This window comes from Thermobia domestica, chromosome 10 (genome assembly GCF_964235325.1).
Source record: "Thermobia domestica chromosome 10, izTheDome1.hap1.1, whole genome shotgun sequence".
Classification (NCBI taxonomy): Eukaryota; Metazoa; Arthropoda; class Insecta; order Zygentoma; family Lepismatidae; genus Thermobia; species Thermobia domestica.
In genome coordinates, this window is record NC_137463.1 from 186,459,176 (window position 1) to 186,480,317 (window position 21,142).

Consider the following 21,142-nt stretch of genomic DNA (forward strand, 5'->3'; position numbering starts at 1 on the left):
CAGTTTACAAAATATTGAAAGAAAAAAGTTTAAAAAGACACTATGTAGCTGCTATTACAAATTGAAAATAAATATTTCTAAGTTAAACACATCAAGTAAAATACACTGATTCATAAAGCTAGTAATAATGACGAAAATAAAATAAGCATAAAAACATTGCATATGACACAAATAAAAATCCATGACCAAGTTTTTTTTTTTTTTTTAAAAAAAAAAAGTGCAGTATACGTAGTAAGGAAGGAATTAAGCATAGAAGAAAAGAAAAGATGATAGGAAAATAAAAGACGAGACAATAATAATAATAATAATAATAAAAAAACTAACAAAAGATAAAAAGATCCTTTAAATGGCACCTTACAAACTTTACAAAATGACCTCCAGAAATACAATAAAAATAGGGAACAAACATGTTTATCTGTTAAGAATTAAAAAGGTTTTTACAATTTTATTTAAAAAATACAATACATATATATAAAACAAATCCACACAGTATTTAGTGAAAATACAAAACAAAATTAAGACAATCAGTTGCAAGCCTAAAAATACTGAGACATTTCATAGTTTATTTAAAAAATTAAAAAATAATTCACGCACCTCCTTCTTGAAACTCTTATGAAACAAGTCAAGAACCGGATAAAAGTTATTAGCTGTTTCTATACTTTTATATATTGAAGACCTAATTAGATATTTACTAATAAACGGAAAAAATTTCCTAATGTTTCTGTGATGAATTTTTAAAGAGAAAAAGTTCTTTAGAACAAAATCACCATGCAGAATTACATGAAAAAATTTCAAGTCGAAGAGCCGACGCCTGTCAGACAGAAGGGTAAGATTAAGATCCACCCTTATGTCTGACAAGCTCGTCCCTCCTATTTCTTTAAACTTCCATTTTAACCAGGCTAGGAATGAATTTTGAACTGATTCAATCGAAGAAATAAAATATTTTGCTTTACTATTCCAAATTACCGTACAATATTCAAGATGAGACCTAACATTGCACATATAGAGAATTTTACAGATGTTAATATTAGTAAAGTTTCGACATAACCATTTGAGCATTGTTAAATTCCTCCTAGCTTTAAAGATTAGAACTTGAAGATTTTTCTGAAAAAGCAATTTTTTTATCTAATATTACTCTTAAATCTCTAACATGCTTAACGAATTGGATCAATATTGGATTTCCTATCCTATATTTGTAGATGGAAAGGTTAACTTTCCTCGAAAATGTTATTCCTTGCGTTTTATTAAAGTTCAGGGGTAGGCAATTCTCTTCGGACCATTTCACTATGATATCTATATTTTTTTGCAAAGTATCTTGATTTTGTTTGGAGTTAATTTGACTGAAAATTTTAATATCAGCATATAACAGATATTTACAAGTTAAATCAACACAAATGTCATTAATATATAGCAAAATCAATAGAGGACCAAGATTAGAACCCTGGGGTATCCCGGAGGTATTACTATGAATAGCAGACAGTTTCCCTTCATATTTTACCACAAATTTCCTTTCATTTAAATATAAAGTCAACCAATCAATAACACAGTTAGGCAAGTTATATCTTTCCAATTTCTTTATCAACAAATGATGTGGTAATTTATCAAATGCCTTAGCAAAGTCCAAGTAAATAGCGTCAACTTGACCACCAGCCTAAATAACTGGAAGTGTATAATGCATAAGACTTGCTAAATTAGTTATTACAGATTTACCAGCCATAAATCCATGTCGGTTTATATTGATTTCATTCTTTACTTTATTATAAACATATTTATAGATTATTTTCTCAAAGATTTTCGGAATTACCTTCATTACAGAGATTGGTCGAAAATCATTAATAGACTTTCCATTAGTTTTAGGTATGGGTGTTATAGAAACCAATTTCCATACATAAGGATAATTACGAGTGGATAAACTTCAATTAAACAAAGAAGACAATATTGGTGCAATTGTTTCACCAATCCTTTAATAATGAAAGCTGGAATTCCGTCTATCTCACTTGACAATTTAATCTTTAAAGTTCTGATAGCTTCGAATACATGTTGAGTAGTAATTTCTGGGGGTTTAACTTGACCAAAGTTCTCAAATGAACATTGATTTTTAGTAACAGTAATCGAGAAAGTTCGAAAGACCGATGAAAAATAGTTGGCAAACTTTTCAGCCAACATACTATCATCAGTCAGCAAAACATCATTGTCAATAATAACAGATATTACCTTATTTTTTTTTGTACCATTTACATATTTCCAAAAATTTTCAGGGGCAATTGTAAGATCATTTTCTATTTTACTAAAATGAATTTGCCTGTCCACATTTAATTGAGTTTTGAAAGCTCTTCTACAATTAGAAAAGACAACATAATCATTTTCACATTGAGAAGTTTTGTATTTTTTATGAGCCTGATTTTTTACTTTCCATAAAGAAATCAATTTTTTTAATACCATAAGGAAAATTTAGATTTTTTAGGCCTAGATTTAGGAATATACACACCATCGTAGATTTAATAACTTCCTCTAGTTTGCAAGCTGCTAAATTGAAATCATTACCTAACAATATATTACACCAATCAGCATTAGCAATTTGAAGATACAAGGATAAATAGTCACCTTTAGCACATAAAAATCTTTCAGTGAACTCATATACTTTACAAACACTAGATAAAAATACTTTAGTTACAATTGAATAATGGTGTACATTAGGAGCCACCATATATTCATCGTGTCTTTCCAACACTATAGATGCGTTAGTTAAAACTAAGTCTAAATCCGATACTGCTGGTTCAACACCTAGGATTCGTATTATCCAAGAAAGTTGACAATACCTGAAATCTGACTTTAGAGTAATAGTGTATTCCTGGTAAAGGCTCTTTATTTAACCAATCTATTTTAGATATAATAAAATTCCAAAAATTAATAATCATTTTTTTAACAGGTTAAGTTTACTGGAGATACAATTTAGATAGTTCTCAAATACTTCAAGAGGAAATGTTGGATGAAAATATATACAAGAGATTAGAAGATTTTTAGTTGACTTACACCTAAGTTCAATCCAGACACATTCATTTGCACTTTCCAAATCATATCTTCGAAACACCTGAAAATTATTTCTGACAGCAATTAAAGAACCACCTCCTCTATCACCACCTTCTTCACCATAACACCTGTCCGCTCTGAAACAAGTATAAGAATCTGGGAAATAATTTTGATCATCATGAATTTCAGAGAACCAAGTTTCGGTTATGGCCACAATATCATAATCACAACTAGAAATTGAGAAGAACTCGTTACTTTTAGTACGCAATCCATGAACATTCTGGTACCAAATTTTAAGACTCTCCATGCTTAGCATGAGAATCAGTATTCCTAGGAAGTTCATCCCGTAATTTTCCGTAATTTTCCAAAGAATGGACCAATTAAAAGACATCTAGGCCACACCTCAGGACCACTTATAATAGAAAAGTCTTGTTCGTTTACCTCAACATGGAAGGAGAAGTAAGAATCATACTTTGTTTTCAACTTGGTACACGTCACTTCAATTACATTAAATTCTTTTACAATACTCTGAACTTCTTCTATCTCAACTGAAGGATTAAATCTAGTTACAAATAATGCTTTTTTCCTTAAATTAGTAACCAAATTGAAATTATTTGATCCACTACCTATTTTTAGTTTCCTTTGTTCCTTTTTTAAATTTGATTTATTTTGTACAGTTTTAGTTGATTCACTTTGTATACTTTTTTTTTTTTTTTGCAATTACCTGAGTCCAAGTTTGAGAGGATTGAGGGAGATCTCCATCCTTGTTACCTTCATTAATTATTGCTAATGCAGGGAATTGATTTTTATCGTTTACATCTAATACAGATTCATCATTCGTTTTAGGTAAAATTGTTTCACTTCCAACTTGTTTCTTTACTAGTAACTTCTTTAATTCACAGTTCTCATTTTTCAAAAAATCAAGCTCCTCCTTTATTATACCAAATTCATGTTGTAATTCTAGTCTTATTCTGTTTATACCCTGTTCAAACAACTTAGATATGGATTCAAGATGAGTAAATGATCCTTTCCATCTAGAACACAAATAATTTTCTTTCGTTTGCACATTTGCTAAATCATCAGTTGATTTACCCAGAGTTGAACCTCCGGCCACCCCAGGAGAACGATCTTGGCCAGTTTTCAATATGAACATTGTTTCCATCATTATATTGTTCAAAACAAGATAAATGACTTTTGCTCGAACATAAAATACATCTTACTGTCTTCTGCCTACCATACACAGCTAAATCACATAATGGACAATTATCCCAAGAAGGTGCCATCAAACAAAAACAAAAACATAAATACTTAAAAAAAAAAGTTCTCCCTGGCTAGAGTGGAGACAAATTAATGAATTCAAAAAAGACGCTTCTCGACTGCCAGAGGATCTAAAAGAAATGAAGACCTCACGACTCTTCAATTGTTAGCTGGAGTTGGAAAAGAAAGGAAAGATGTAGAGTTCCCTTTTTAGCCACCGAGAGCCCTACTGCAGCACACAAACACTGTAGCACAACCGAACGACGTAACCACTGTGAATGGCTGACTAACTGCTCATGGTGTTACCAGCCCCAATCGGCCAAAGTTAAAAGAAAAAAAAAATCTCATTGGCTCTCTAGGAGGAACGGACAGTCGCTCAAGATGGTAATTGCCAGAAACGAAGGAAATGAGGAAATCCTATGATAATAGAGCGACCACGGGGCCAAAGGCCGATAAGCTATAATAATAATAATAATAATAATAATAATAATAATAATAATAATAATAATAATAATAATAATAATAATAATAATAATAATAATAATAATAATAATAATAGGCAACAAGAGGAAAGCGTGAAGAGCGTGACAAGTATCTGGTTTACCTTATACGATGAAGCAATCAAGTTTCGTATGTAAATCGTGTGCTTGTTTGGATTTAATGATTCAGTGAAATTAATAAATATTAGGTTCTATTTACATCATTCTTCTAGGTGTTTAACTTAAATTTATGCATTTTAATGACTGGTTCTCGAATTTTTCTTGTGTGTTTTTTCTACTTACGAGGTACAGTAACCTGGCTTCCTTCGAGTTTAGATCCTACAAATGTTCCGGTAAAACGAAATTAGGTATGTTCTTTGATGCTATAGTTTTAACAATCATTTTTGTCATACGTATGCAAATTATATCGCAACTACATATCGCTTTGTAAAAATCAAAGAACGAAACTGATCCTACGAGACAGATTCTATTAGTAACTGGTGCCTTTTCTGCTTCAGAGACGTACATATGAGAAGTTTTTGTTATTAAGTAAACTAACTGCTTTCTCTGAGACAAATAACTTCTACTAAAGGAGATGTGGAGAAAACAAGTGAACCCGACGCCAGATTTGAGAAGGGTGCAGATTTTGGTACTTCGGTATCGGAAAGTTGACGAATAAGTCGATAAAATACAGTTTCGTATTTTTATTACGTAGCTACTTACAGAAAATTTACGTTATTATTATTATTATCATTTTTAAATGATTAACGATTGAAAAATGGCTGACCTAAGCAAAAGTTAGTATGCATTTTTGTTGTATGTCTTTAGAAGATATTTCTCTTGAACGAAGTTCTAAACAAATTTAAACTAAGTGCAATGAACTATGGTATGTTTTGATCTGAACAACTGACAACTTTTCATAGTGTATATATATTTTAAATAACCTGATATTCAATTCACAATTTAAGGATAATGATATCCAAATCTTATATGACAATATTTTTTCCTTGCCTTTCCGTAGATGCGGAAAATCACCATTCTCATCACATATTTCCTAGTGGTAATAAACGCGCAAGGAAAATGGAAAGCAGTTGCAATAAATAACAATCAAGGTAAAATTGTTATTTTCCTCTGACTGCAAATGGTTTCCATGCGAAGTCATTATCAAAATTTTTACACTTAACTGAGCTGTGTCCGTCATTTTTATGTTTTCTTTTTATTATTATTGCTGTTACATTCAAAACGTTTGGTGATAATTATTAGTTCTTAATAGAATAAAATATCTCTACTGATTTTTATGATCTCTTAATAAAACCACGAATTTTACAAACATAATCATACTACAAATATATTGTGCCTTATGCAGAGTCGATTTGACTTATGATTAGCGTCATACTAAAGGCCTGACTACTGAAGGAAACATGTTAGTCGAACTCTTTAGTATGACACTAATCACGCGTCAGAACGACTCTGAATAAGGCCCATTATGATTAAGATTACGGCTTATGCTAAAAGCAGCAACTTAATTTGTAGGTTAACATTAATTTTTGATATAAAATTATTAAATTTGATTAACTTTTTAAAGGATGATCTACCATACAAATGTTAATGTTATGGATTTGAAAAGCTATTTTACACACGGAAGTGTATACACATCCCAGAACAATATAATAACTTGTAGATTCTCTAGGATGCATATTTAACATATAAAAGACTCACCTTGTATCCAGTGCTACTGTATCTCTGCTTAAACCTCTTACTACATACGTTAGATAAAAAGTAGAGACAACACTGCTCTTATGTCAGAGTGCTCTGTCTCAGCACTACATGAAATGAAATGAAATCTTTGAGTTTTACGTCCCACGGTTATGCCGGTTAGGCTAAAGGGGATGGTGATGATTAGAAATGAATGAAATGGTGGAATGAAGAAAGTGGGAGGAAACGGAAGAACTTTGAGAAAACCCACGAGCACTGTGATTGTACACCACAAAGTCCACACGGCGTGAGCTGGGATCGAACCAGGGACCCCAAGGACCGGAGGTGAACGCTCTACCACTGAGCCCCCCCTTCCCAGCACTACAGGAGTACGTGATACAGGAAAGAGGCGATGAAGTACGACGAGTGGTAACAACTGTGTGTTATTCAGTCAAAAGTAAAGGAGGAAAGTGGAAGGCTCATAATTATATGTTTCGGAAAGACAAACAAAGTACTAGACCAAGATTGAAGTGGCATTTGGGCGCGGTGTGCAACGATGTTTTCAGGGACTTCGTGGCACCCTTTTCGCCGAAATGGCGGAACTATTTCGCGAAAAGCACTACATCATCTGTGTCATATGGTGATCCCTCCAGAATATCGACAAAGATTGGCGCGCTGACGGTATACAACGCCTTCCACACGTGTGGTAGAAGGTAATAGAGATGGAAGGCGATTACATTGAAGAATGAAAAAGGTATTTTATGTGCATAAAACCAGGTTCGAATTATAACAACGTTGTTTTTACCTTTTGTTCAGCCCTTGTATTCTTCGATATTTCGGCCTGCGCTGGGGCTATGGACCGAACACTCCTATCGCAAACTGAAGAAATTATATAGTTTTACATTACATTACATTACATAGTTTTACATTACAATTTACATTAGACAGTTTTTTGGTCTTGTAACAAGGAAATACTCCGAGTATTCAAAAGCAGTAAAAATATTTTAACACTTGAAAGTTTGAACTTTTAAGGTATGTAAGCATTGTTCGTAGGAATTTTGTCCTTTTATGAAATAGTTTCACTTCTCACTAACATATATGAAGAAACAAAACTGTTCTACGGGAAAAGATGCATGCGGCGAAAGATGCTAGTGAGAAGTGAAAGTATTTCATAAGACAAAAATTCTTAGAACACTATTTTCGCATCTTAAAATTGAATAGACATAACTCAAACCTTCAAATGTTAAAATACTTTTGGTGTTTTTAAATACTTGGAGTGTTTCTTTATTACAAGACCCAAAAAACCATATAATACCTCAGTAATTTCTTTGAGTCTGCGGTAGAAGTATTGGTGAGTATGGCTCCAGCGTGCGCTGAAAATATCGAAGAATACTATGAGGTTTTGACAGATACAATAGCACCGGGTGCAAGGTGTGTCTTTTCAATACACAATCTTCTTTCATCAATAATTTTCGAAGAGTAAATCAATGAAGCGCAGTCTTGGATAACTGACAAAAAAAAATTTTATTTATTTATTTATTTATTGTTTTTTCACATTAAAGACAATCGTATGTGCACATTAGCCACATTAAAGACAATCGTATGTGCACATTAGCCTTTTCTTTGCAATCTTATTACTAAAACATTATAGCATTGGGTCAGTATACGTTATTTGCTGACATTTGAATGTCAACGTATGAGTGACAAAATTTGTTAGAAAGCAGAAGTCCGGAATTTGCGAATTAGGATGGTGAATGCATAAAATGAGGATGAGGACAATGAATAAATAAAAACTTACCTCGAACACATTCTGCGCAGTCGTAGTATTAGGATCACATGAAACTTCTACTTTTTGACCATTCAATAATACGACAATTACTTTTCTTCTTTCCATAAACTAGAATATTAAAGAGATTATATTGTGTAGCAGAAAAATGCATATAAAGAAAAATGTGCAAAATAGTCAACAAACAAGATTCCATAACACAACATACCTACTTTAACCTTTGCGAGTCTCAAAACAAATTATTATTATTACATTTAAAAAAACGTTTAATTAATTTTAGTCCATGATTTTTAAAATTTATTAGCGAGTTCCGTAATGAAATAATTTTTTCTTTTACTTGTTCTTGTTGTTACAAATTTAGCATCCCTTTTCATGACCGATTTTACTGAGAACGAATATTTACGGTTGAACGTGGAATCCAAAGTCTTAGGATAAAAATTATTACAAGACCCTTCGTAAAGTAATACTGATCATGCAGATGCTTAACGCTATGCAAAAGACTGGCAGTGTTTTACCTGAAGCTTATATACACCAAGACAGCATGCTCTTGACTGTAAATTAAGCTTCAACTACAAGCAAACAATTCTTCAACATATGCGATTTCTCGCAAATCCACAATTAACTTCTCATAACCTTGAATTATTACAGTGAGCTTCTTTGCTTTTCTGTACAAGTGCTAAAGCCATATTAAGCATCTACAAATATAACCCACAATAAATGTCTCTGAACCTCTATTTATAGTAATCTGAAGTTTCTTTTCTTCTTTAGGAAATAGTTCATTTTAAAAATGCAAAATCAGTTAGTCTTCTCAATGTTCAATTTCTCTTAATTCATCGAGAGCCATTACTACATTCAAAATCACTTTTCTGAATTCTTCAGTCGTCTTCTTACCGCAGTCTTATATTTGCTTCTTGAAACTCTTACGGAATTAAAATCCTAGATCCCTTTTACTGGTTCTTCCGTCATTTTTTTTTTCGCTCCAAACTTAAAATTCTAGTACTTTTCTGTTCAATTCCTTTTCAACCCAACAATTCCTCTCAACCTTCTTCTTTTTATCTTCGATCGAACATTTCTCTTTTTTAAGTTTCCTTCAACGTAACATCAGCGCCATTGTTCTTTCCCAAACCGTTGTCTTCTTTCTTACTGGAAGAAGCTTCCTGTTGTTGACGACTTATCTCATTATCCCTGGACAGCTTGGACATTGTACCTAGGTAAGTTTCACGACAGCTTCAACCTTCTTCATCTTTCCCCTTTGTCTTCAATGTCTTTGAAAAAATGAAACATTATTTTTTTTTATCAATACCTTTTCGAGATGTATATTTTATGGTAGCAACAGCTCCTTCACTTAGGTTGGAAATTCCTCTTCTAGGTATGTTTGCTGAATCAAAGGAAGAACATAGTCTGCAAAACAATAATGGACTGATTGATTGTAATGGTCTGATCCGAACTTACTGGTATATACACCTAGGTATGTTATTGATACCGCTATGCAAGAAGCTAAGTAAAGTGATTTAGGCCAGCACAACGGTGACACCATTTACCTATAGATAAACAAATCTGAACAACTTGTGACAGTTCTTCAGGCAGTTCTTACACTTATTGTTAATACTGTGCCTATATGGGTACCATTTGGATTAGAGTAAGAGTTTTTGATGGCACCATGCCACTCTTCCAGTATCTACTGCTCACTCCGTTTGTAGTTTTCTTATTTGAACTTCTAGCTGAAATTTCTAATTCTGTCTGCAATCATGCTTTCAAGCCTAGAAGAACTTCTGTGGCCACTTCACCTAAGTCTGATGTTACTGCCACTCTATGTTAATTTGTTGGAATAAACTCAATCAAGTAATATATGATGCTAGCCATGATCGTTCGATCCATTTTTCTGTTAAACGGCTACGCAAAAATAGATCTAATATATCAAAGTTATCAATTAGGTTAAAACTTCTAGCAAACATTTTCTAACTCACGAATATACTGATTTTTCACAATCTAGACTGTTTCTCATAAATTGTCAATCAACTCCTAATTCACAACTAACACAAAAAGCATTTTTGTTTGCTCTCCTATCGAACCGATAATGAAACAAATTAAACGTCAAACGGAGATAACCCAAAATAAACATCCCCTATCTCTAATCACAATAACGAAAAGAATTTGTCTTTACAAGCAACCAGTTCATAGACATATGCCTTGTTCTTTCTCCGATTACACTGCTATTAGTAAACTTTTACCTATTGTACCGCAACATCTGCTATGCATAAACAAACCATAACCACAAACTAAATATAGTCAAAGCTAAGCTACATTACGATTAATTATTATTATTATTACTGTAACCTTAACTATGAGAAGGAAGTTGGAAATATAATGGAAATAACTGAAAAATCTCAACATAAACTATCCACGATGTAGGTAAAAACTTGGTTCTTCAACTAAAGGGAAAAAGGATTAAACAAACCTCCTGTAATCAGAGATATACCGAAATAATAGTTTCAAAAAACAAGGAAAATACGGAAAAAGGTGTGTTTTTCACGTTCTTTTATTAAAAGTGTATTAAGCAAAATAAAGATAAAGATTTTAACTTTTTATGGGAGAAGAGATTTACTAGATCTTACGACAATTTGATAAATTCAAGGATCTTACAAAATAGAGGATCTGCCCATATATATATCTTCATCCTATTAAATAATGAAGCCAAGAAACAACGGCCATCGGCACGTCTGATTGGCTACTCTAGTTTCCGCCATCGTCTGATTGGCTACTTTAGTTTCCGCCATGTTTGTTGGCTCAAAACATTGCGATTTTAGTGGGTGGAGTGGGCAGAGTAGGGGTGGAAAAACTGTGATGTATGGCTTCAAGATTTTGTTGTAAGGGCAGATCCTCTATTATATAAGATCCTTGGATAAATTAGTTCACTGTCCCGAAAACCGCCATTATTATAAAGATAAATGTCATTAAAAAAGTAATCACTGTTATTTATATCCAACAATACTGGCAAGAAACAGCAAGATATGAACCACTTAAATATTAAATTCATGTCTCATATTTTAACTTTACCTTACGACTTCATGATTCAGAACTGAAATGTATTAGAGCGCTACAGCTACTAAGCGCACTTCGTACGTTTGGCAAATAAAGATTGGTAGTTCAGTCACATTAGTCAAGTTCTAAGACGCACAGTTCCATCCTTTTAAACTGAGCATACATGCAAGCTATTTGCCGGATTAATGACTAAGTGACAATGAAAAAAACTTGAAAGCAATGCACAAGTGTAATTTTGCTGCAAACTCAGCAAAAAGTTTTCAGAGATATTTTAAATGCTAAGCAACAGAAGAAGAGGACGATGATTGAATAAACTGGAGACAGAACCATGGATGTTTAAATGTTTTAAATGTCGGTTGATGAAGATCTTAGGCCTGGGCAACGTTCCACATCAACAAATGACCATCATATCCAGAGATCATGCTATGGTTTCCAGAAATCGTTGTTAAACTTTTTGACAAGTTGCCAATGAAGTACACATTGACAAAATCTTGCTATCAATTTTTAAAGGCATTTCAGTTCAAAGAAAAATTTTGCCATTTTTGTTTATTAATGATCAAATAGAATCATATCCAAATCTATTAGGAACTACGTTTTAAAAAATAATGAAAAGTTTCTGACGAAAGTATGACATGGTATTGTTCCGGAAGAACGTCATAATGGGAGATGAAGCATGAATTTATCATGATGACGTTGAAACCAAGAAGTAATCTTCGCAGTGGATGGGCAGAGGATCTTCTTGAATGAAAAAGAAAGGAATAGAGAATCGATCAAAGGCCACGAAGAGGGTGGTTATTTCTCGATTCGATACAAGGAAGCGTACAAGAAAATTTTATCGAGTATTTGAAGGGATGTTGTGCACACGAAGAGACTTGAATTACAGGAAAACTAGACCTGGATGTTTCACCGCAAGGTGTACTTCTCATCCACAATTATCTCGCAAAGTGTAAACACTCGTCGTGCTCACTCTCTCTATTATTTCCGAACGTGGCTCCAGACTTTTGCAAGGTTTCCATACTGGAAACTACTTTGAAACAACGAACTTCTAAATCATAAAGAGCATTCAAAGCAATATAATAAGAGAACTACACACTACAGGATGTGTTCCAGAAAGGATTAAATTTTAGGATATTTCAGTTTTGATTTATTTTAATTTATTATATATGTTAAAAATATTAAAGCATGTTAAGAAAGTATTTTAAAAGCAATGAAGTATTTGTAGATATTTTCTTTCTTGAAATGCTTTATAGGATAAGCAATATTATGAGAAGAGTTTGAACCAATAGCATTCATAAACGCACCGGAGCTAAAGCATCCATTCGAGATTATTATTGTTGCTCAGTACCCATTGGATTCTTGCGTTGGAATTAATTTCAAAATTACATTTTCCTGAAGCGAAACAAATTACATTTTCATCTAATGTGAGCTAACACTATATAACAATAATGAATATTCGCAAGCGAGTGTAATTTTGTAGAATTATTTCTCTAAATAAGTTGGAGTTTGATACTCTTATTTTGTGTTTTTAATGAAATGTAAAACGCGTTTGTATACATTGAGTTTATCTTAATTACAAGTTAATTGAGCAATTTTCAGTTTTCACTTAAATTATTCTTAAGTAATTTAGAAGTTTGATTGTAATCATTATTATTTTTAATATTTTTCAGTGGAGGGGGCACACAGAACCGCTCGCCAGACGATGAAAGAAATCTCACTCGATCAGTCATTGTGACGTTTGCGTAGATGGGGAAGGTCGACGATATTTCAAAATTTGAAAGAAGCCAGATTGTGATGGTCAGACGGCTACGAACGAGTACGCCGGAAATAGTGCGATTTGTCAGGTGTTCGCGAGCTCCCTGGTTAATGCCTTCCAAAGATAGGAAAAGGACGGTGAAACAGCACCAAACCACAAGGTGTGGAGCAGCTACACCTCATTAAAGATGTCGGACATGGTAGAGTGCCGAAGTTGGTACAACAGGATAGGACACAAACTATGGCACAACTAACGATAGTCTTTAACAGTATAGAAAGCACGAGTGTATCTAAGCACACAGTTCAACATACACTGTTAGATATGGGCCTCTATAGCTGACGTCCACACACGTACAAATATTAACCGCACCTCATCGTCGATTACGACTGGAATGGGTACGAGCAATGGCACAATGTTCAATGGTACGCTGAATCAGGATACTGCCTTCATGACATTGATGGCCGGGTCAGAATCAGTAATTTTCCAGGGAAAAGACGCGCAGAGTAGACGATGACAGGTTGGTAGTGGCTCCATTATGGTTTGGGGTACCTTCACATGGTCATGCGTTGGCTTCCTAATGCGTGTGGAGGGCGTCATGATGGGTCCTAGCTATCGGCAGGTCATTGCTGATCACGTACATCCATTCATTTCGGCCATGTTTGAAGTTGGTAATAGTATCTCTAAGCAGGACAATGTTTCTTGTCACAAGGCCAATGTTGTGCTGCAGTGGCTCGAGGAACACATTGGTGAATTTTAATTGCTGCAATGGCTCCCCCAAACTCACCCGAAATGAAAATGACATCTGAGTTAACGTCCCACGGTTATGTTAAAGGAGACGGTGATAATGAAAAATGAGTGAAATGGTGAAGTGAAGAAAGTGGGAGGACACGGGAGAACCCCGAGAAAACCCACGAGCACGGTGTTTGTCACCAAACTCACCCGAGTATAACTCAGTTGAACACCTTTGGGATGTCATTAAACGCCAGACCGGAGCTCATCGAACCCCTTCCCGAAATTTACAGGAATTAAGTGACGTGTATGTAGATATGGTCACCACGCCTCCAGCCACCTACCAAGGCATCACTGCTTCCATGCCAAATCTCACTGCTGCTATCCTGCGAGCCAAAGGTGGACATATCAGATATTAGGTAGGTATTGCAGAGAATTTTTCTTGTGACCCTGGTCAACAGGCAGATTTTCTCTTCTACTCGAGTGCAAGTAGTGTTGCCAGCTCATACGTTAAAAAAAAAAATACTGTGGCTGCGTGATAGTCTTATTCCAATATCTACAGTCATTGCCACGATTACAGCAACAATCACTCACATAAATTATTATACATCCAAAGCAAATTTCTCCTACCACTGCAGTCATTGGTTCTAAACTTTAGAATTGCACAAACTGGTAAATTTTGGTGACACACATATGAATAAAGGTTTATTGAACGGGATGCAAGGATCACTGACGCATGTGGAATTGCTTTCTGCTTTCCAGATGCTTTTCCCTCAAGCAGGAAAAATGCTCACTTATGAGGCAGGAAATCTTTCTTCGAGGAATATTCTACAAAATCTGTTTATCCTTTTTTTTTATGTTTGCTTCAGATTCAGTGAATTTTAACAGTCAACTAACGAAAAATTAGGGGAACCAATTTGTTTCTTAATGATCACACGGAGGCCTGTAACTAAAAGTGCCCTTACGGAGGAATATTCTGAACGACATGCTTCTCATTGCAAAGTGTATATTGAATAGTAATCGGTAAGCATAAATTCCCATTAGCACTGGGTTACCATATCAGTATTATTGAATGTCAGACATTCTTTCAGTAAAAGCATGACTTTTCATTTTTTTCTTTAAGAAAGGCTTCATTAATTTTTGAAAAGTTTTTTTTTTTTCTACTTCAGAATTCTGTTCATAATGATGAAGCCGTCATTAGATCAGATCGCCAAGTGGGTATGCTATTCACGTCACTTTGGTTTCTCTGTTCACTTGTTTCGTTTTGGAAATAAAAGTGAATACACTTTTCATTTTTACCAAGAGTAAGGTACCTACTGAGCGCAGTATTATGGACTTTTCAAAATAGAGTGTATCACACACGGTATATATATATTGTATAATTGAAACAATACTGTACGTTGAAATATATAATAAATTTCATAGTTTCATTCAAACACGCTATAAAATTTGCTGTAACTTTGGTTAAACAAACAAATTCTCTTTTTAAAGAAGAAAGGTTAACGCATACTACCAATACTTGATCCCTGGTTGAATCCTTGGTGGAGGACACAGCCTTGGAAAGAAGACATCAATACCCCTGGTCATATGGCGATATTAAATTCACTCTTTTTATATTTTCGGAGTTATGTGAACTAGTGATGATTTCAAGAGATGGCCTGGGGAGGAAATTCTATCACTCTCCAAAAACTATGAAATTTTCCTCGGTGCATATTTTCGACCATGCTCAACGTGTATTATGTTATCAATATTTCCTCAATACTATTTTCATCCCCTCTCCATATGAGATGGCGGTGTAATCTATGAGTTTTTTACTTCTGCTGACAAGGGAGTGTGTCCACAGTTGCGCAAGTGTAGTGCGCCCATCAAATGCTCGGTAAACTACATAGTCGGGCCACAAGAATCCTTTCCAGTTGTAGTCGTAATGTTCTGGCTGATCAGTGTATTCCTGTTGCCTGTGCTCTCATATGGTCTTTTATGCCTCTAACATAGGTTTCCATGTTTAAAAACTACTAGTCTATTGAATCTACTTAAAGAAAAATTAGAATACAAGACATTTATCTTATCAATAATGAAGCGTGAGCACCCACTGAAAAAACTGAAATTCGGTGCCTACGATACTATTGCTTTTAGTTGTATAACTTAAAGATTACCCACAGTTTCTAAATTCATCCATAGAAAGCTAGCACTTGAAGTAATATAGCCTATATATAATTATTTATAATTCGCTAGCACTTGAAGTAATATATATATAATAATTTATAACTCACCATTGATATACTAACCTTTGTATCCCCTAAATGAATGTATTTTATAGGATTACTACTCCGTACCACAAACTCTGGTCCAATACATGTTTTCGGGCATGAATATTTGGTTTTAATATCGTTTACATTAGATTCCGTCCTATAAAGGCGTGAAGGAGCTCGTTGCACTGGGTGTCGCTTAACAGGTTTGTTGCTGCCCACATTGGCTTCCGAATCACTACATAATAAGATTTTGAGAAAACAAATATTAGATATGATTACATACTATAAAATAAATAGGAACTATTAAAAAAAGAAGTTGGTAATATTATATCTATCTATTTCATATATATAACGCTTTTTGTGCGGGTACACGGGAGTATGCGTACCCTTAAACTTTGGAACAGACTCACCCTATATAATACGGATTGCGGAATTTGTACATTTAGAAAAGAAATACATGTCAAAATCAAAACTAAACACAATTACAACTCAAGAGTTTATACATGGAGATTTGTTACATGTATTCTTCAAATATCCCAATTATTGGATCTGCATACGCTCTACTTCGTAGAGTTCGGTTATTTCTAGCTCTGTATAGTAACCGTTTTTCAATTGGTTAAGCGCCCTTGTACATATAGTTTACAAGCACAAAAGTTAACTAGCCGTACCCCCAAATTATACATATAATACTATAGTACTACAATACTACAGTGTACAGTAGTTTAGGAAAAAAGTACTATATGTATGTAATGATATCTACTTTGGTTTTGCAGTCTTTTTCCTATATCATGTTGTATTAACACTACTATGCAATACCTCACATTTGAATGGTGGACATTTCCTAAGCAATGCCTAAAACAAACAAATTAACACACACACACGAAAAAAACTGCAAAACTGTTCGTTTTCTGTTACATTTCTAATGATACATCAAATACCATACTTTCGCATTAAAAATGTCGAGCTACTCCTCAATGTCCCATGATAGAGGGCTCTGTAGAAAAAAAAAAAGCAGTACCCTCCATTGAATGCGCCCTACGACATTTTCCTACCTTAGTTTCTGTTTAATCTTTTAATCTTCAACGTTTTTGATTACTGGACTTTTATCTGGCTGCGCAAGGAGTCACATTTAAGTGGTGGCCATCTCTCAAACGGTGCCCCATAAGAAAAAAATCCTACAGAAGCTGAATGAGGTCACCTCTAGTAGCTGCGGCGGTTTCTGATGTACGATCACTCGTCATATTTATTTACCAAACGATCAGATGAACGCGCAAACCATGAAAGAGAAGAACACGACGTTCATCCAGGAAATATCGAGCCCTGAGTACCACTTGGAGTTGCATATTATCCTGCTGGGAAATCACTCCGTTTAGGAAATGCAGAATTGGGGCTACAACAGGGGTTTTCAGGATGTAACGGTTGCTGGTCAACTTCATATTAAACCCGTGTTAGACACAAGTATGAGCGTATAATCCAATGGTTTTCCATACTATAACTTCGGTGTCTATAGTTGTATGTAATGATGAAGAAGACATACTGGTACAGTAAGACAAGGATGCGATCATAAAGATACTGCACACAAACGCGGAATTCGTTGAAAAATGTATGTCATATCATTCTCCCCGTCATGCTGGCGTTCATGGTAACACTCTAGCTACACAATGTATTCAAAAGGAACCGATAAAAACATGACCAAACGCTCCAAACGATGTTAAACCGTCTCACACTACTCGCTGTGTAACATTCCAGAATTCTTACATGAGCGTCCATGGTATAGCTGTAAGATTTGCAACAGGCATGATGTAGTTTCTTATTCTATGGTGTGATAGGGTTGCTCGTCGGTTGATGTCTCTCTCTTTCTCTTCCCTCGAGCCACTGTTTCCGTATTTGCATCCCATCCAACAAGAGCAGTAACGTCGCGGAAGGATAATACGCAGTCTTGATAACCCACAATTCTTCAGTGATCAAAGGTATGGCTTCTGCATTCACCCTCGAGACATGTTTTAACTGTCACGCAACATACTCTCACCACGTTATTGTGTCTCTTTGTTCTTCCTTCAGTTTGTCACTAGAAAAATAGTTCATCTACATGATGTACATTGAATTTGCGCTGGTAATCATGTCACTGTTCTTCCATGCTCTACATTCTGTACATCTTAGCCGATGGCTCCTTCCTTATATAGCCTGCAATATATCAATCCTGTTTGAGAAAGTATCCGGGGAAAAGACAATAAAGAGGAAACCCTGTAAGTAGCACTGAGTCTCGGGTTTGATTCCCAGTTGAAAAACCTTGAAATTTGAACGCATTACACTGGTTCAGATCCCACATTAAGCTGTAGATCCACATCTCATATAGTCTTGGTGTTCCAATAAAAGGAACAAACCAACAAGTAAATAAGAACTTGATGAACGGTATAAGTGTTTTTGTAGAAACCAATTCATCTTCGCTGCCATGGCGAAGCCGCGGACGGGAGTCTCAAATATAGGTTTCAATAGTGGTACCGGGAAATTTGCATGTAACAATGGAAGTAAGGGTACTCCATCGTGGCAATATACTTAGCGTACGCGGCTTTGGCGCGGGAGATTTAGGTCCGACTCCCGGTAGGAGCTCATGTGGTTCGAATCAATAATTAAGTTGTAGGTCCACGTCTCATCAGCCTCGGTGCTGAAAGGGATACTAAACTTCAAATAAACCAACTATGAAGGCAAAGGAAAAAATGGAACAAAGAGTAACGCATTTTTTGAAACTGTAAATTGTTTTTATATTGGTTTGGGAATTACATATTTCACATAATTTTTCATAATTCAATAAATAAGTCTTTTGACATTCCATCCATGCTTATTTTATTTGATAGATGTTTCAAACACACTACTCGGTTTATCTTTAGTTATGGGATATCAAGCCTTATTTATTCAAACTTTTAGAAAGAATTTGCAGCTACTTTAATAAAAGACACACAACGAGAAAGAGATGAGGAACTATGTTCGTTCCCTTCTATAATAAATCGTTTCCTCAAAATGTTCATATACAGGTCAAGAGATGTGAAGAAAAACAAGATATACAAAAGCAAATATATATATATATATATATATATATATATATATATATATATATATATATATATTTGTAATATAAAACTGAATGTGTCCAAAAAATAGCAGAAAGAGAAAGCTGAAATTTGGGAGCAAATATCAATTATCAGGAAGGTGTAGATCCACAATCACAAGAGCAAGTAAAAATTAAATAACAGCAACAAATTAATGCCATATTTTTCTGATTGAGATACTTACCTGCTGGGCGTCCTTGTAAGATTATACTTCATTGCACTATTCTGTTTCATTGTACAATCTGGGGAATGATTGGTGCTTAAAATTAGATGCTCTTCTTTGTTTAAGTTATTCGTATTGTTATAGGTCTCAAGGCACTGAAATAACGAAAGAGTTTTATTATACATATTAACGAAAACTTATGAAAATGATGTTTACAATTACATCACACTGAAAATATACTATTTATCAGCTTAATTCCGAAGGATTTCACATCCTCCTACTTTGCATTTTAGTCTTCAAAATAGGAGAAGGAGATGGGTTAATTGGAACGTGAAACACAATCGACTGAGACAAAAACAAGAGCGAAAAACATCATATGGACTTGCAACTTACAAGAAAACAATTTCTGATGGAATACAGGGTGGCCCAAAAGTAGGTATACAGCCCGGTACTGATCAATTCATTGTTTTTCATATAATTTCTTATTGTTATCCATCAGATAGACTTAGTTTCTTTATTATTTGTTCTTAAAGCCTTTTTACTTATATCCTAAGCTCAGAACAGCCGTGGAAAATAAAGCCATAAGCTAGAATGTTATATTTGATCAATGCAGGGATGTATGCCTACTTTTGGGGCACCCTGTATTTTGTAACTTAATAGTATTTGCATTACCTGCTTTATGAACTACCAACAGTCCAATGAAATTACATTATCATTAAATACTTCATAAAGCACAAATACACCGATTTTGTATGTTATTTTGCATTTATTGACAGAGGTGTTCATGCCCCCAAGAGCTTGGACGCAACTCTCAAAATTTACCGTTTCCAGTCTGATTGTACCATTTTCAATGAGAAGTTGTTTCCTGCATTATCTCATGGGAGCAGCCTGTGCTCTAAAACACGCTTGTGGGCACTCCTACTTATTGGGAAAATGTTATTGAAATTAAAGAGTAAATATTATACGTTACAGGTTATATGCCACAGATGTGTTCGAGATCGACTCTAGTATTACGTGAGGTTCATGTAGCCTCGGTGTTGGAAATATGTCTACTTAAGAAACAAAAAAAAGAGTTGTGCTGAGTTCGTTGTTTACGATGAAGTAGAATTAATGGCAGTTTCTATGAAGTAAGAAAACACATTTATGCACATATGTAATCTTGTTGAATAAACTTGAACTTGCACTTGCACATCTTTTTCAGGAACGGTTCATTCCCGTTCCGCCTAAAGACCCTCCAGCACTTTCTAGAAAATATTTTCAATGATCTTATCTTTAGGCACAATGGGAATTCCATTTCTGCCTAATCTTTGGAGATAGGGATTTTTATGCGGGGAGGGATGTTTTAGGGAAATACAGCACCGAAATGCTTGACTCCTAACGTGTTTTAATTGCGAAAATTAACTGTGATATTATTTTATTTTTAAAATCATTCTTTTGAGGTAGCAATATAGCAATCTCTTATTTTGAATATTATATAAATATTTGATAAGTATTTCAACAGTCTTACGTGTTTTATTGGATTTTTAGTATTTAAAAATGTTACCTCGTATTTAAATAAAGAGAAGAATTACAGATAACATTTTAGATGCTTGACAGTTGCAGAAAATAATCATCCTTTTATTAGGCTGCGCCAATGTTTCCGTTCCTTGAATTTTTTTCTGTTTTGTCAGAATTTCTTTGGTCTTATTCTCCTAGATTTTTTCTTGCATTCGTAATAATTTGCTTAGTAATTGTAACAGATTCTGTAAGAAAACTATATTTTCAAGTTTCATCATAAATTTTAGATGTTATTCTACTTGTCTTTTCAAGAAACTGACTAGGATACAGTTCTGTTATTAGGAGTGTTTTTCAC

General features: G+C 34.4%; 1 protein-coding gene across 1 annotated transcript in view; it reads right to left on the reverse strand.

Annotated features, from left to right (window-relative positions):
* Positions 1-21,142, reverse strand: part of LOC145662882 (tyrosine-protein phosphatase non-receptor type 13-like) — a 1,067,674-nt gene that overhangs the window by 51,335 nt on the left and 995,197 nt on the right. Inside the window, exons 7-9 of the mRNA XM_081728845.1 lie at positions 19,312-19,445; positions 16,057-16,255; positions 8,260-8,358 (exon numbers count right to left, since the gene is read on the reverse strand). Of these exons, the coding sequence (XP_081584971.1) occupies positions 8,260-8,358; positions 16,057-16,255; positions 19,312-19,445 (432 nt within the window). The remainder of the gene's footprint in view (positions 1-8,259; positions 8,359-16,056; positions 16,256-19,311; positions 19,446-21,142) is intronic.